Below are 16,855 nucleotides of genomic sequence, written 5' to 3'. Positions count from 1 at the left end.
GCTTCTTGAAAGTTGAGTCACAGATACATAGGATAGTCAACGTGGCATTTGGTATGCTTTCCTTTATTGGTCAGAGTATTGAGTACAGGAGTTGGGAGGTCATGTTGCAGCTGTACAGGACATTGGTTAGGCCACTTTTGGAATATTGCATGCAATGCTTGTCTCCTTCCTATCAAAAGGATGTTGTGAAACTTGAAAGGGTTCAAAAAAGATTTACAAGGATGTTGCCAGGGTTGGAGGGTTTGAGCTGTAGGGAGAGGCTGAGGCTGTTTTCCCTGGAGAATCGGAGGCTGAAGGGTGACCTTATAGAGGTTTATAAAATCATGAGAGGCATGGATAGGATAAATAGATAAGGTCTTTTTCCTGGGGTGGGGGAGTCCAGAACTAGAGGGCATAGGTTTAGGGCGAGAGGGGAAAGATTTAAAAGGGACCTAAGGGGAAACCTTTTCACAGAGTTCAGTGTGTATGGAATGAGCTGCCAGATGAAGTGGGGTGGAGGCTGGTACAATTACATCAACAAACACATCGACCTGGACCCAATATACCAACCACTACAGCGGACAGCTGAAACTGACAATCGGAAGCGGCAGGGACAGACCACTATAAACACCGGAGGAAACATCAAAGAAGCGCTTCGCAGGAGGCTCCCAAGCACTGATGATGTCGCCTAGCCAGGGGACGAAACGTTTGCAACAAAAACTTCCAGCTCGGCGAACAGAACCACAACAACGAGCACCCGAGCTACAAATCTTCGGACAAACTTTGAACAATTACAACATTTAAAGGGAATCTGGATGGGTATATGAATAGGAAGGGTTGAGAGGGATATGGGCCAAGTGCTGGCAAATGGGACTATATTGGGTTGGGATATCTGGTCAGCAAGGATGAGTTGGACCGAAGGATCGGTTTCTGTGCTGTACATCTGACTCTACTGATGGCATTGGGAATAGATTGAAACTTTATTCTGCTGAATGTTGAAGTTGTTTTTCAAATGACTTTCTAGAATTAGAAATTACTCAGTTTGCTTCTTTTGGCTTTTTGTCTTTTGTGCTACAAGCTTCTGTTGAATCTCTGCACCCTCCTGTGACTGTTTTACAGTGAGATGACAAGGTGGGGTGGAAGGGAGCTGGTGTGGAGTAGAAACACCAGCGAGCAGCAGATGGGCTGAACGGTCTACTAACACGTTAGAAAATTCCTTGTCCTTCCACGACCGAGGATTAACCCTGCTTGTTCCCGGAAAGAATCCTCATTGGTAAATTTCTCTCTGATGCACAAAGCAAAGTAGTGTGATGCTACATTCCTGTGCATTATTTATTGTTGAAGTGTACTGTGTGGAGAATGATGTGATAACAGCAGGAGATCATGTGTGAAGGTCACAAAAGCTTCAAAACCAAACAAAACCTCAGAATATCTCAACAAGAAACCTTCACACCCAATAACAGTAGAGGTTTTGCAAAACGCTCTTGTAATTCAGTCTTTTGACTTGAACACACTTGCGTTCCAAACATCAATAATGCCTTGCATTTCCCCTTAACTTTGTGGCGTGAAGTCCAATTGGCTTCTTTCTTCCTATTTTCAAACCTCTTAAAACTTCCCCTTGGCCTCCCGCTTGGAAAGACAAACGTGAAAAATGCCAGCTCAGAGCTCAGACAGTCCCGCATCAGAACTTATTAACCTATCCACCACCTACCACCCCCCAAAAGCCCTACCATGAAGCAAGTTGGTCAGCTTCTCGGAGACCAAACTGACTGGCTCCCCCCCATGCCAGCAAACAGATCCAGTAGAAACTGGTACCTATTTCTTCAGGTTGCAAGGGAGATTGTGCAGAGGTGCTGTCGAAAGCAGGAGGAGGGGAGTCTCCAGTAGAATCCACCTGTGATCCAGACGTTGGATCCGTTGACTCTGTGCTTGGTGCTGAGCTGGTAGTTGCCGTTGGTCTGGGCGGACTAGATAGAGGACAGTAATGACAGGGTGCATTTGAAAATCTACATTTAACTCTTAATGAGGTCCCCCTCCCTGCAATAGATCCAGAACATAATCACTTGGTCACTTTTAAAATCCAGCCAGTTATAATCTTTGACAATTAGACTGTGCTGTGTAGCTATCGAGGGTGCCAAAGGTGACCTTGCTTCTGGGAGATATTTGTGACGGTCTCACGGGGGAAGGGGCTGGTAAAGGAACAAGGCAATAGAAGTCTGGTATTAAATCGCGAGACTTTTAATCCAGAGACTTGGGTCGTGTTCCGGAGATTTGGGTTAGAATCCTCTTGTAGAAGATGGTGGAATTTAAATTCAGGATGTAGGTTTGCTTGCTGAACTGGAAGGTCCATTTTCAGACGTTTCGTCACCACACTAGGTAATATCTTAAATGAGCGTCCAGCGAAGCACAGCTTGTGTTTCCTGCTTTCCATTTATAAGCTTGTGTTTCCTTGGGCTGATGAGGTCATTTCCTGTGGTGAATATAAATAGCAAGCAGGAAACACCAGCAATGCTTCGTCTGGAGGCTCACTGAAGATGTTACCTAGTATGGTGACGAAACGTCTGAAAATGAACCTTCCAGTTCAGCGAGCAAACCTACGTCCAGAAGCTCGACCGGAGCTACAAATCTTCTCAAAACTTGCTAATCTAAATTTAATTAGAAAAGAATCTGGAATTATGTCTAATGGTGACCATGAATCCATTACCCATAGCTAGGAAAAAACCATCTGGTTCACTAATGTCTTTTAGGGAAGGTAAACACCATCCCCATCTGGTCGGGCCAATATGAGACTCCAGACCCATAGCAACAGGGCTGACTCAACTGCCTTCTGGGCAATTAGGGATGGGTAATAAATGCTGGCCTCGCCAGCGATGCCCACATCATGTCAATGAATTTGAAGGCAGCTTTCCTTGGTGCTGCAAGGTTTTTACTGCACTGCATGGTCAGAGGGATCAGACTTGAATTCAATCATCAGAATTCAGTAAGTCTGGACCAGCAGAGGGGCTGCGAGATACTGCACACATTTGGCTTAAACTGGGTGAGTCTGCCCAAGCCTTATTCAATACTAGGCCCTGCGATACGGTGGCCCAGCCTACCTGAGAGTAGCGACAACAGAGAGGTATTGATGGATCTGCACCATGGCTGCATCCAGCAGTGTGTGAATGTTTTGAAGACACTGCAGCCGTGCTTCCAGGTTCTGACGCTCCTGACCCTCCATCGCTCGGAGTTCCTCGTCTGTCAATCCGGCAAAGCCAGATGGTGGCATCGGCATCGGAGGCATTCCTGAAAAGAACGAGGGGCAAAAAAAAAAATAAGAGCAGCTGTAGCTCATATCCCACAGAAAGTGCTACTCCATGGGTGCCAACTCAAAGCTGAGTATCTACAAACAAATAGAGACAAATACTGCAAAGCTGAAATAAAAATAAAGCACTAGAGAAACTCAGGTCAGACAGTTATGGAGGAGAAAAACCAGAGGTAACTTTTCAAGTCCAATTTAATCTGGCTCTACATCAGAAATGAAGGGAACTGGAAAATGATGGTTTTCATGCTATTGGTAAAGGGGAAGCAAGAGGAGATGAAACGAAGATAGTGAGGGTACCCAAAGCAAAAAGAATAAAAAACAAAAGGAGTGCTAATGGTGGTAGAAGAGTGATATAGATGCAGAAGTAGGTGTTAATGATAGCAGTAAGAACAGACAGCACAGTACCTTTGCAGACAACAGACCCATTCAAATAAGACATCACGGAGAAAAGGAGGGGTTGCAAAAGAATGGAGGAGTGTGTTTATGGTCTGGAATTGAACAAGTCAATTCTCCTCACCAGCACAAGTCTGACTGCAAGTGGTGCTCAATTTGATCTAACCAAACTGACACTCTGTTCTGTGCCATGTATCACTGTGAAGGTAATCCTTTAAGAGCAACAGGCCAGTCTGTAGCACAGTATAGCTGCAGACTGGGACAGAGTCAGCGTGCTAAACCCAAAGCAGCTGCAATAATGGGAGACTGGAGTTACTCACGAGCACGTACATCAAACCATCACAGCGCATGCCTTACACTTACCAAACGGAGGGGGGGGCATTCCCACCCAAGGAGCCGACGGGAAGGGAGGGAAGGAGAAGGGAAATCCTGGGATTGATCCAGCACCGGGCGTCTCCAATCCAGTCCCCGACATGGTCTCAGTGCTCCGGGATTCTTCACCAGCTAGAGTTTACAGAGGGGGAAGGAGAAATGGGGAGAGAAACAGAACAAGTATATTAATGCAAAGGCTCATTGGGGTTGTTGGGAAGTAAGAGGCATTTCAGAAGAGACTAACAAATAGCAGTGCGGTTCAGAGTGCTTAAAAATCAGGCAGGCTTGTCTTCTGTACCTTCCCTATACTCAAAAGTAAAGTAACTGAGTGCCAGCCAAATACTTTGGGACAGACAAAGACTTAATATCTGCACTCCTGATTGGACAGGGCTAGCTGGGAATTGGAGTAAACATGGTGACAGTGGTGCTAATGCTATAATCTCCAGGATCATTACATTCCACTCTTGTCCCCCCTCACATGTCCCTATCCAGAACAAACTGATCTCTGGGCCTTCCTGGGTCAACAATGTAGAAGCTCAAACAGGGGGATTATGAACTAGTTGTTTGCCAACGGAGCTCAGTCAGGACACCACCTTAAAAAGGTTTATTCCACCTATTTCCTCATCTAAGAATACACTATGGTGAACACACAGATTTTAGAAATCACTCCACGTCACTGCTCATTTCCTCCCATACCACACTCTGCTTTGAATGCTCTCCGCGGATCAACTGTTAAAAGCTCAGTTGCTTGCCAGGGTTGCTGGGATGGGTGACGTTAGTGAGAAACGGGCTCCCACTGGCAACCCGCCACACCCCTAATCAGTGCTGAGGGGGAATTGCATTCCCTTGCTCATTCCAGACACTGGGCCTGGAGTTGGGATTTCACTTTTGCACATCGACACCAGATGTCAGCCTTGGATTCAGTAGGGTTCACTCAACCCAGAGTCAGAACTTTGAGTGTGTTCAGGTCTTCAACCCACCAGGGCTGAAACATGGGGCTGACATTCCCACAGCTGGCATGGAGGGAGGAGCTGCCCAGCCGGGGGACTGGCATGGAGGGAGGAGTTACTTCAGAAGTGGCCTATTTCTCCTTCCCCCTCTGTAAACTCTAGCTGGAGAGAACTCTCTCTTTCCCTCACCACGGCATTGCAATTCCGAGTAGCTCCTCAGCTTGATGACCGCCTTCTCCCTTCGCTTGCTATGGCGATGGGCACTCTTGCTGGATTCCATCAACGGGTCAGAGGTGACTGAGGAACACTTCACCCCCACCCTCCTTTCTCTTTCACAGTCTTGAGTCTGTGACCTGGCTTGCCAGTGACATCACACTGGATGCCGTGCTCCTCTGTGAGGTCATGGGCCAACCAGATCACTACCACACACAACATACTGACCAGCAAGCACACGCTTTAGGGCCCACAAGTGCCAACTCCACTGACACCCGAGCACAAACCCAAGCTGACCTGAAGTTGGAGGCTATTGCTGTCCTTCAGATGGGAGGCTAAACAGAGGTCTTGGTGGCCATGGATTCCACAGCCACTGCATGGAGGCAAGAAGAGAACACATGTGCCAGGAGAAGTAGAAATATTAGTCGATCTTTCAATACGGTCATGTGATCTTGACCTTCAACTCCATTTTTCCTCAATCACTGACATTTAAAAACGCCTCACTCACCAGCGCATGTAATCAATGGAGATTCCACAACCCTCTGGGGTAGAGAATTCCAAAGACTCGTCACCCTTTCACAGAAATAATTCCTCCTCATCTCAGTCCCAAGTGATCGGCCTGTTAGCCAGAATCTGTGCTCTAGATTCCCCGACTGCCAATGTCTACCCTGTTCAAGCCCCTCCAGAACCTGCCCCAGTCGCTTTCCTAATATGCAACCGTCAAACACAGGTGACCCAAATGTCACCTCATTGGTGGGAGCCTGGGACCGTACAAACCGCTTCCTCCGTTACTGTGGGTAGGCTGATTGTCGTTTTTATTTACTTTTTGTTTTGGTTTCCAAAACAATGTTGTTGCTTCACGTTTCTCCCATTTCCCACCACCTCACACGTTACCACTTACCGCTTGCCTGGCCCTCTGCACCAGCAGGAGCTGACGTGTTTGATTGCGGCACATTCGGAGCTGCACCAGGAGCCTGCGGGAAGAGGTGCTGGCCCATGGGCGGCCAGAAGGGGAACATTCCTGGTGGAAAGGGCGGCATCCCTGGAGGCACTGGGAAAAGGAACAGCAGCAGTGAGGACCAGGCACACCACACAGCGTGAACGTGTACGACTCAGCAACACACAAAGCCCTGTAGGGGGACCACGAAGTACAGTCCTGCCTCTCCCATATTCTCGCTGCAAGTCGTTCCCCAATACATGCAGTTGACCCCCCTGCCCAGTTCACCAGTTTTGCAAAGGTCCCCAGCAGCAAGACTAGCCTTAAAGTAAGAGTTTATAGAATTAAAACTCGCTCCAGGTGATTCACATTCCAGGTTTATACTTCCACCTTTAAGAAGTAGGCCTTCAGCCCAAGTCCACACTGAGCCCTCCAAAGAGTAACCCACCCAGACTCATTTACCTCCGCTCCCCCCTCATCTGACTTTACTAAAACACTTGACCAGAGTCAGAATCATAAAGCATGGAAACAGATCCTTTGGTCCAACTCGTCCGAGCTGACCAGATATCCTAAATTAATCTAGTCCCATTTGCCAGCATTTGGCCCATATCCCTCCAAACCCTTTCTATTCACGTGCCCCACCAGATGCCTTTTAAATGTTGTCATTGTAGCAACCTCCACCACTTCCTCTGGCAGCTCATTCCACAAACGCACTGCATGAGAAAGTTGCCCCTCAGGTTGCTTTTAAATTTTTCCCCTCTCGCTGTAAACCTATGCCCCTCTAGTTTTGGACTCCCCTCTTCTGGGGAAAAAAAAAAGTCCTTGGCTATTCAGCCTATCCATGCCCCTCATGATTTTATAAACCCTGACAAGGTCACCCCTCAGCCTCCGATGCTCCAGGGAATATAGCCCCAGCCTGTTCAGCCTTGTCCTATAGCTCAAGCCCTCCAACCCTGGCAATATCCTTATAAATCTTTTCTGAACCCTAACCCTGTCCTATAGCAGGCTGATCAGAATCAGAAGCAGTCCTATTTGCCTATATTGGGACCACGTACCTGTCCAATGTCTTTTAAATGTTGTACGGGGGACATAGAAAGGCCTTTACTTTGGAGGGGATTATTCCCACTGTCCTGGTCAGCTGATGCTGTAATCGTTCTATTGTTTAAGCAAGCTGGCACTGAATTATGGATGTCAATAGGTTACTTATCTCACTGCCGACTACAGGGAGCTTACATACAAGAGACCGGACTTACTGAAACATGTCATTTATGGATGACACTTTAGGAAAAAGGGGCAATATAAACTCAAGCTGTTACGGACTGCTGCTATATAGTGCAATCAGTGTGGTGTGTTTCAGATTCTGAGCTCACGATGATGGCAAAGTTTCCAGCCCTTCCCATTTCAAGCACCTCAGTTGTTCCCCGACTGCTGAGCTCCCTTCCAGAGCATCCTTCGAGAACAGCTCTTACTCAACTGCCCCAATTACTCCAATGCATCCCACCTTCCCGGAGATGTCTCGATGGTTCATAGAATCTCTACAGTGTGGAAGCAGGCCATTCAGCCTGTCGAGACCCACTACCGTTTCCCTGTAACCCTGCATTTCCCATGGCTGATTTACATAGCCTGCACGTCCCTGGAGACAACGGGCAACTTTGCACGGCCAATCCACCTAATATTCGAATTGGGAAGAAACTGGAGCACCCGGAGGAAACCCATGCAGACACAGGGACAATGTGCAAATGACAGACAGGTAGATGCCAGAGACTGGAATTGGCCGAGGGTCCCTGGCGCTGGGAGGCAACAGTGCTAACCACTCAGCCAGTGTACTGCACTGAAGCTGCTTCAGACAGTCACGTTCTGCCAAGCAATACAAAACCTACACAGCCAAATGTGATTTTTATTAAAGGGTGAATAAAAGTGATTAACTGCTCAATGGATAGGAATTCTTTGGCAAAGACGGTAATTTAAATTAACTGGAAACTTGGAATAAAAATAAAGTTAGCCTAATGGCAATCACATAGCCTCTGTCAATGTTTGTAAAAATCTATTGTGGTTCACAAAAAACCTTTATGGAAGGAAATCGGCCGTCCACCCCCATGTGACTCTCGACCCAGAGCAGTGCAGGCTGTTAACTGCTCCTTGAGAGGTCGGAGTAAGACACAGCTTAAAGGCATGTTGAACTGGCCAACAAACGCTACAGACTTGCAGATTTTTCCCTTAAGAACTTACCTATTTCCCTTTGGAAATCCCCTGTTGAACGTGCTCTTACCAGCCTATTCACAAAGCACCCCAGAAAACCAATTCTCCTGGACCTAACTGATCTAATGTCATTCATTTGAAGTTACCTTCTTTAAAGCAGGAGATAGTAAACGGATTGATCGCCAGTTTGACATTTTCAGTAACTCACCGCTCGGCATCAACATTTTCTCCCCTGAATGGTTTGGCTTGGACTTTTAAACAAAAGTGCTGCCCCCTTTGCTCTGGGATCTTTGTGCACCCCAGACACCAGAGGAAATAGCTTCCCTGTGGATCCTTCAATCATCCTTAACACCTCAAATCTAATGGTGCCTTTAAGCTCCTATATCTAGGGTCAACACATGCTCAAATTATCGCAGAATTCACAATTGCTACAGTGCAGAAGTCAGCCATTCTGTTCATTTGTTTCGGTGTTTTTTTTAAAAAAAAGAAACAGCAAATAATTTAGTGCCAGTTTTCTTCAGGCTCCAAGGCCAGTATACCCACCCTGGGGTAGCAGTATAGCAAAGCTTACTGGTTGTGGATAGGAAAGCATTGGCAAGGCAGGGTGGGGCGGGGGGGCGGGGGGGGGAAAGAAAGAGAAAGGAGGGAAGCTGGGGAGTGGACAGATTCAGGTTGCGACTCACGATTGGGTTGCTGGGGGACCAGGGGGGTCTGTGGCACCTGCGGCTGAGGCTGCTGCGGCGGCGGCGTCTGGGTGGGGAGTGTGACTCGCAGCACGTCCATGCGACACGTGGGGCACGTCTGCTGCCGCTGGAACCACGAACGGAGGCAACTGCAGGAAAAGAAGGAAAAAAAAGAAAGAAAGCAGTTACTAGCTAGCAGGCGAGGAAAACGGACAGCAACGCGCACAGGTCCATGCAGCGGCAGCACCACACACACACCTGACCCAGGGCCTGTCAGTTTGGCAGGCTTCCCGTCACATTAAAGTGGGAGTCAAAGCAGAGATTCCTGGCAGAACGGACTCGCAACCAGAACTGGTTTGGGGCTGTGCTGGAGGGAGGCAGAGCAGGCTAGCAAGATGCCATTTACAGATGAATAGTCATCATGACTCCTCAGTCCCCCAATGGGTGATATTGATAAGAGAAATATTGGGCTCTGGACGCCCAAATTTTTTTTAAATATTAAAAAGTGGAAGGGTGTTTTCTTAACAGCCACCCGAGGGGATCAGATCAAAACTGGGTTTAGATTTTCACCCAAAAGACATGGAGCAAAAGGCTGGAGGAGTCATGCAAACCTCTGAGTGAACCCTGAACCTGCAACCCAGAGAGGGAAAAGCTCTACCATGGAGGGATGGAGGCACATGGCAACGTGAGCAATTTCAATGGGCCAAGGAACAAACAGTGAGCTAGTCACACAAGTCCGGCATCACAGCACTACCTGCAGACAAGTGGAGACACGCAGGAAGGAAAGATCAGGTCAGGGCTACAATTCTCCACAGGATCGAATTTCACACTAACATCCATCACTTGACAAAAAGACAAGATCACAGGGGGTGAACTGTTGGTGTCAATGGGACACAGCACGAGATGGACAGGAAAATAAGTAGCTAAAGGCAAGAAAAGTAGCAGCAGCAGGCCATTTGGCCCCTCAAGCCTACCCCACTGCCCAATCAGATCCAATCCCTCACCCTATCCAGCAATTCCATAATAGCACCAGAGAATTGAGTCATCTGTTTTGAAGAATGTTATATTTTGCTCTGTGTGGGAGTGTCTAGAATTGATTAGGCGAACAATTGTCAACTGGAAACCTATTGGGATCTCTCCACTCTATTTCATCACTGGATCTTTAACCTTGACCTACACAGGTAGATGGGTGGGTGGCTGAATGAGAAACATCTGCTCCAAAGGTAAATTTTTAAAAAATTAAACTTCATTTTGATGTTAATCTACCGACTCGATGGTCTAGTTCATTATTTTCAAACCCGCTTAGGCCCTGGGATATGGAGGGGACATTGGAGATTGGCGATACTCACCTGGTGTGGAAGATGTGGTTACACGGTAGGCGTTTGGCTCCAGTTACCATCTCCTCACGGCAAATGATGCAGACGTTGTCGGTTTGCTGGAGCTCCTCTAGGCTGGCATCGGGGTACCTGCCGGAAACAGACAGAAGGTGTTATGGGGGCTTAGGACATCACAAGTGACTCAGTGCAGCAGTATACACCAGCAGGAGATAGAGTGAGCGACTGCAGACCTTCATGGCTCCAGTGATACAGAGTGACTGACTCTGCCAATATATCTTTAGCAGTACAACAAAGGGTGACAGGTCCAACTGTGAGAGACATTAGGAATATGTACTGGGTATTGTCAAAGACAGGGAGGATATTCTGAACAAGTATCAAGTTTCAGCTAGGCACCAACTACAGCATCATGCCCAGTTGCGGTCACTGCATCTCAGCAAGGATGCAGGGGGTGTTCATGAAAATGGTTCCAGGGCTGGTGGAGTAGTTGGGACTGTTTGCCATGGACTGAAAGTAGATTGAGAGGAGAGCTCATCAAGAATAGGGCAGGATTAGATAAAGTAGATAAAGCAAAGCTGTTCCCATTGACCGATGGAACTCTGTCTCAGGAACACAGATTTCAGGTGTTGCAGAAACCCGAATAAGAGAAACAACAGATTTTAAGAAATGCAGCGAGGGGCAACTCACTGCCTCACAAGGTGGACTCTGGGTGGAGTGGGCTTCTGTGCTCTAGCAGCTTTGACCTCATGACATCCTGAAGCCCAAGGTTTGTGAGAAGATTTGTAGTTCAGCTGCCAGTTGCAGATGTTGTGGGCTTGTTCACTGAGCTGGGAAGTTGGTTTGCAGATCTTTCATCCCCCTTTCTCGGTGACCTGCTCAGTGCCGTGGAGCCTCCTGTGAAGCGCTGCGATACTGTGTGAGTTGGAACTTAGTTGGTTTCATTCCCACTGTTTCTCGTTACTGCTGCCAGCGGTTTTGGCCCAACACACTAACTACTCTGCCTGGTGTAAACAACATCTCTGAACTGACAGCCAGACTCTTCCGACCACTCGGATTTATGACAGCAAATAAACCGATAGCTCAGCAACAACTCACCAGAACAAAAGACCCAATACCCATCGTGTGCGAGACACGCATGGTGTACTAGATTCCATGCAGGGACTGCACAAAACACTATCTAGGACAAACAGGCCGACAACTAGCCATCCACATTCGTGAACATCAACTAGCCACTAAATGCCAAGACCAGCTGTCCCTTGTAGCTATACACAGACACACAGGTGCGGGTACACACAGCCACAATCCATAAATTCGACTGGGACAACACAACAGTAGGACAGGCCAAACAGAAGAGAGTCAGAGAATTCCTAGAAGCTTGGTACTCATCGACGGACTCCATCAATAACATTGACCTAGAGCTAGTATACCGACCACTGCAACATACAACTGGAACCAGCATCCGAAGCAGCGGGAATGAAACCAAATAAATTCCAACTGAAACAGTACAGCAGTGCTTCACAGGAGACTTCATGACACGGAGGGTGTCACCTAGAAAGGGGACAAAATGTCTGCAAACCAAATTCCCAGCTCGGAAGCCTGTCGACCATCTATACGGCACAAGTTCGAAGTGCGATGGAATACTCCTCAGGTGCCTGGCTGGGTGCAGCTTCAACACTCGAGCAGTTTGACATCATCCACGACAAAGCAGCATCCTTGATTGGAACGTAATTGTCAACCTTCCACAGTCACACACCCTCCATTACTTGTCACAGAACTGTGCTTGATCTACAAGACGCACTGCAGCCTCTCAGAACATTCCAAACCCATATTTTCTATGTTGAAGGACAAGGGCAGCAGATTCATGGGAACGCCACCCCCTGCAAGTTCCCCTCCAAGCCACACACCGCCCCAACTTGGAAATATACTGGCTGTTCCTTCAGTGCCTCTGGGTCAAACTCCTGGATCTCCCTCCTGAATAGCACCATGGGTGTACCCAAGAACTGCAACGGTTAAAGACAACAACTCCCCACCACCTTCTCAAGGGGTAGTCAGGAATATCCAATAAATGCTGGCCCAGCCAAATCCCAAAAAGAATCAACCACCAACTGGGAAAAGCATGAGATCAAACACAAGTTCTGCTGACCACAGCAGAGGATGACAATCAAAAAGGGCAAGTGAGTGAAAGTGAGGTCACCCAGCTCAGTACTCACAGCGTGTTCATGTTGCGAATTGCTCTTCTCGACATGATGGCATCAGTCACTGCCTTCTTGAATTGCCTGGAAACGGAGGCAGGGAGACAGTTAGGTTGGTACGACTGCCACAAGCTCCTGGCCCAACACCAATCCCTTTGCACTGCCAGCATTCAAAAACACAGCGGGCCACAACAAGCTGCAAGGAACCTGTCAGCTAGGGCGCTGGGGGAAAGCTGGGCAAGGTGGGGAAGGAAAGAAACACAGAGAGACTATTTGGAAAAGATGGCTGATGGACGTTTATAGATTTCCAGTCCACAAGTCTAAAAGTCAAAGAAACAGTTTCCCTTCTTGAAGTCTGGTATCCTGTCCTGTTTTGGGAAGGCCCCTGTAACACGCTACCACCAAAATGATGCAAGAAATAAAACTTTAAATGCCTGATGCTGTGATCCTTTGCTCTCAATTCCCCTCCTTGATAGAACTTCGTTCCAATCCTTTTAAATGCTTTCTCTAAGTATCCTATGTCTTGACACTCCCAGCACAGGGAAATTCCCCAGTCACTCCAGTCAATATGCCTCCTTCAGCTAACTAGGTGAACAAAGCTGCTGGGTATTCATCTGGTTGGCTAGTTTGGGGCATCTTGCTGTGCCTATGAGAGGTTGGCAGCATTAGCTAACCTCATCTACCAGGATTGCAACTTTAAAAGGGACACACCATATGAAGTGTGTTGGGCTATCAAACAATCCGTACACAGTGTGGAAGCAGGCCATTCGGTCAACATTGACCCTTTCAAGAGCATCCCACCCCTCTACCCTACTCCCTTTAAGCCTGCATTTCCCTTGGCTAAACCACCTAGCCTGCATATCCCTGAGGACTATGGGCAATTTAGCACAGTGAACCCACCGTAAGCTGGACTTCACCAGTTTCCTCATTTCCAACCTTCCAGTTCAGCACTGTCCTCATGACCTGTCCATCTCCCTTCCCACTTATCCACTCCACCCTCCCCTCTGACCTATCACCTCCAACCCCACCCCCATTCACCTATTGTACTTTTTGCTACTTTCTTCCCAGCTGCCCCCCACATTTATCTCTCCACCCTTCAGGGTCTCTGCCTCTATTCCTGATGAAGGGCTTTTGCCCGAAACATCGATTTTCCTGCTCCTCGGATGCTGCCTGACCTGCTGTGCTTTTCCAGCACCACTCTGATCTAAACTCTGGTTTCCAGCATCTGCAGTCCCACCTTTTAACCACCGTAACCTGCACATCTTTGGACTGGGGGAGGAAACTGAAGCACCCAGAGGAAACTCATGCAGACGGAGGGGGAGTGTGCAAACTCCACAAGACAGTCGCCTGAGGGTGGAATTGAACCCGGGTTACTAGCGCTGAGGCAGCAATGCAAACCACGGAGCCATCACGACAAAGAATGGCTGAACTGTTCAAATCTGGCCTTGATAGCACAGAGTCTAACTCTAACCCAATCTTGCCCAGCAGCTGAAAACTCAAGTTTCTCCAGACACAGCCCTTTCATCTAGGAGCTGCTGGTGCCATCAAGTCTACCTGTGCAGGAGGAGAGGGCTAAAACCGAAACATCACCTCCTTCTCATGGGAGCACTCACCTCATGGTCAGGTACATGGGACGGATGGCAAACAGAGGGAACGTGTGAACCTTGATCATTATGGTCATGAAGGCCATGTAGAGCAGCACCTTAATGAACCCTGAAACAGACAGAAAGATCAGCTTTGATAACAAGAGCGGCAGCCACGCACCACGAGAAAGATGGTACAATAACCACAGCCTGGAATTAAGCAAAGGATATCCGAGATGAAAGTTACCAGCTGATCTTCAATCTACCTATCAGAGTCCAAAACACATTCGCCCTTTCAGAGTCTCGTTTGAAACCCCAGAGCAAGAATTGCCACACATCTCACACCCTGCAATTTTACAAGCCGCCCCGACCACCGCCCCTCCCGGTACCTGTCAAGAGCTCGGTGTAGAGCATATACACAGCCTTGTTGTCCCAGGGATTCTCACTCTGAAGATCGATGGTGTGCAGAATGTATTTGATGAATATGGTCAGCACCATAGTGAGGAGAATGGCATACTGTAAGGGAACACAGGACAGAGGTTAAAGCATCAGCCCCACAACCACGACATCACCACCCAAGAGTCTCACTATGCCAACTTGGGACACAAATCGCTATTGTTTTAATGCCACTGTCAGTATCTGCCATTCAATGGGTCATCAGAACAACTAGGGCAAGGGTAATTGACAGAATTACTGATATATTTCCAAACATTTCAGGATATCGCTAGCTAGACCAGCATTTATTGCCCACCAAGGATGTAGTGTGAACTTTTCTCTTGAAATAAAAACAGAAGTTGCTGGAAAAGCTCAGCAGGTCTGGCTGCATCTGTGAAGATAAATCAGAGATAACGCTTCGGGTCTGGTGACCCTTTCCTAGAATGTTCTCTTCACAGATGCTGCCAAACCTGCAGAGCTTTTCCTGCAAGTTCTATTCTTGCTTCTGATGTATAGCATCTGCAATTCTTTCAGTTTTTGCTTTCTTGAAATGCTGGATATAGGTAGACCTATAATGCAGGCAGGCAACAAACTCTAGGATTTTGATTCCATGACACAGAAGGAATGGCAATATATCTCCAAGTTAGGACGGTCAGAAAGGACCTTGCAGGTAGTGTTGCCATGGATGTGCTGCTCTTGTCCTTTGCATTGGTAGAGTTCACTGATGTGGAATAAACTGCTAAAAAAAAAAGCATGCATGCGAGTTTCTGCAGATGGCATTGCCACTGAGTGTCAGTGTGGAGGGACTGAATGCTGAATGTGGTGGATAGGATGCTAATCGAGTGGATTGCTTTGTCCTGGATAGTGTGGAGCTTCAAATGTTTTAGAATCTTCTAGGTATACAGAGTTTTCCACTTCACTCTTGACTTGAGCCTTGTAGAGTCAGGAGGTGACTCCCTCACTGCAGGAGTCCTGGCCTGTGACCTGTTCTCCTTATCAAATCCCAGGAATGTGTCATTTCTCAAAAGATGACGACATGTTTGCCACAGAGACAGAATTAAACAACTCAGCCCCACATCTCAGTCTTTAAACCTTGGTCACCTTTGGCAATGAGCTGAGAACTGAATTGTGGGTAAAATGTTCAGGTATAACCCTTACACCTGACAGAGGAAACCCAACTCCATTGCCTGCTACTCTTCCACATTAAGGAGGGGCGGGGGAGTTACAACAGCTGGGGGGGGTGGGGGGGGGGAGCAAAGAACCCATTAACTGTCTCCTGGTTGAAATGAAAGAGTTCTTGCTGGACTGTGACTATAGACCGAATAATTTCCCATTTTCTTTGGTAAAACCTGTGAAGTTATTTCTGAATGTATGGCAGTGGGGGAAGAGAGAGAAAGGAGAGAGATGCAGACACAGGACAGGTCGCACTTTGGAACCATTTGGTAAATGGCAGCCCTAGGAGGGTTACGTGAATACAGGTAGACAACCCTTTATCCAAAATCCCGAAAGCTGAAGGTTTTTTTGTCAAGTTTTTATCTCAATAACAAGGATGTTTGGCGTGCAAACAGTTGTCCCAACTCCACACCCATGTGACGTGCGTCACTCAGATGTGACGTGTGTGTGTGTGCGTGTGCATGCACGGGGGAGGCCTTAATTCTATCTCAGGGCCCATTACTCTCACAGGCTGCTGTGCGGCAAGATTTTTAAAAATTTCACGGTCACTTATTCCGAAATTTGAAAAATTCCAAAGACCAGCTGGTTCTGAGAGTTTCAGATAAAGGATTGTGTACCTGGATTACTACTTTCAAGAGAAAAGAAAACAAGTTTTCAAAAGGTATTCATTCCCTGTTGGTGGCCCACAGGCATCCACCACTGTCACCGCCACACATTCCCATGAGGAAATCCTCACCTCAAAGCCAAACACCAGCTGGACGGATGCTCCACGGGTCATGATGCTGTGACAGGCATGGTTTACAAAGAGCAGATCCAACAGAGCCAGTAAACCCATCAGTGCTGCAAGAGAAAGAAGGCAAGATGTTTCTTTAAAATCCTAAGCATGAACATCTGAATGCTGCAAACGAAGATCATTCCATTGTAGGTAATCGTGTCAGTACCAAACACCAAAATGCATTAGCGTGTTTTGAGAAGATTTGTAGCTCAGGTTGAGGTTCTGGATGTAGGTTTGCTCACTGAGCTGAAAGGTTCATTTCCAGACGTTTTGTTACCTTACTAGACATCATCTTCAGCCGGCCTCAGGCGAAGAAATCCAAACATATAAATAGAA

The 16,855-nt window shown here is 47.5% G+C and overlaps 1 protein-coding gene across 5 annotated transcripts in view; it reads right to left on the bottom strand.

Annotated features, from left to right (window-relative positions):
- Nucleotides 1-16,855, bottom strand: part of syvn1 (synovial apoptosis inhibitor 1, synoviolin) — a 38,170-nt gene that overhangs the window by 5,524 nt on the left and 15,791 nt on the right. For all 5 annotated transcript variants that reach the window (XM_043682604.2, XM_043682606.2, XM_043682608.2 and 2 more), the window contains exons 6-15: nt 16,481-16,584; nt 14,526-14,652; nt 14,167-14,266; nt 12,572-12,637; nt 10,377-10,493; nt 9,028-9,176; nt 6,110-6,259; nt 4,037-4,177; nt 3,075-3,261; nt 1,795-1,946 (exon numbers count right to left, since the gene is read on the bottom strand). In XM_043682604.2, the coding sequence (XP_043538539.2) occupies nt 1,795-1,946; nt 3,075-3,261; nt 4,037-4,177; nt 6,110-6,259; nt 9,028-9,176; nt 10,377-10,493; nt 12,572-12,637; nt 14,167-14,266; nt 14,526-14,652; nt 16,481-16,584 (1,293 nt within the window). The remainder of the gene's footprint in view (nt 1-1,794; nt 1,947-3,074; nt 3,262-4,036; nt 4,178-6,109; nt 6,260-9,027; nt 9,177-10,376; nt 10,494-12,571; nt 12,638-14,166; nt 14,267-14,525; nt 14,653-16,480; nt 16,585-16,855) is intronic.

This window comes from Chiloscyllium plagiosum, unplaced genomic scaffold (assembly GCF_037043375.1).
Source record: "Chiloscyllium plagiosum isolate Xiang-an unplaced genomic scaffold, Cpla_swu_hap1 HiC_scaffold_46, whole genome shotgun sequence".
In the NCBI taxonomy this organism is placed as follows: Eukaryota; Metazoa; Chordata; class Chondrichthyes; order Orectolobiformes; family Hemiscylliidae; genus Chiloscyllium; species Chiloscyllium plagiosum.
This window is presented reverse-complemented; position numbering and strand designations above follow the sequence as displayed.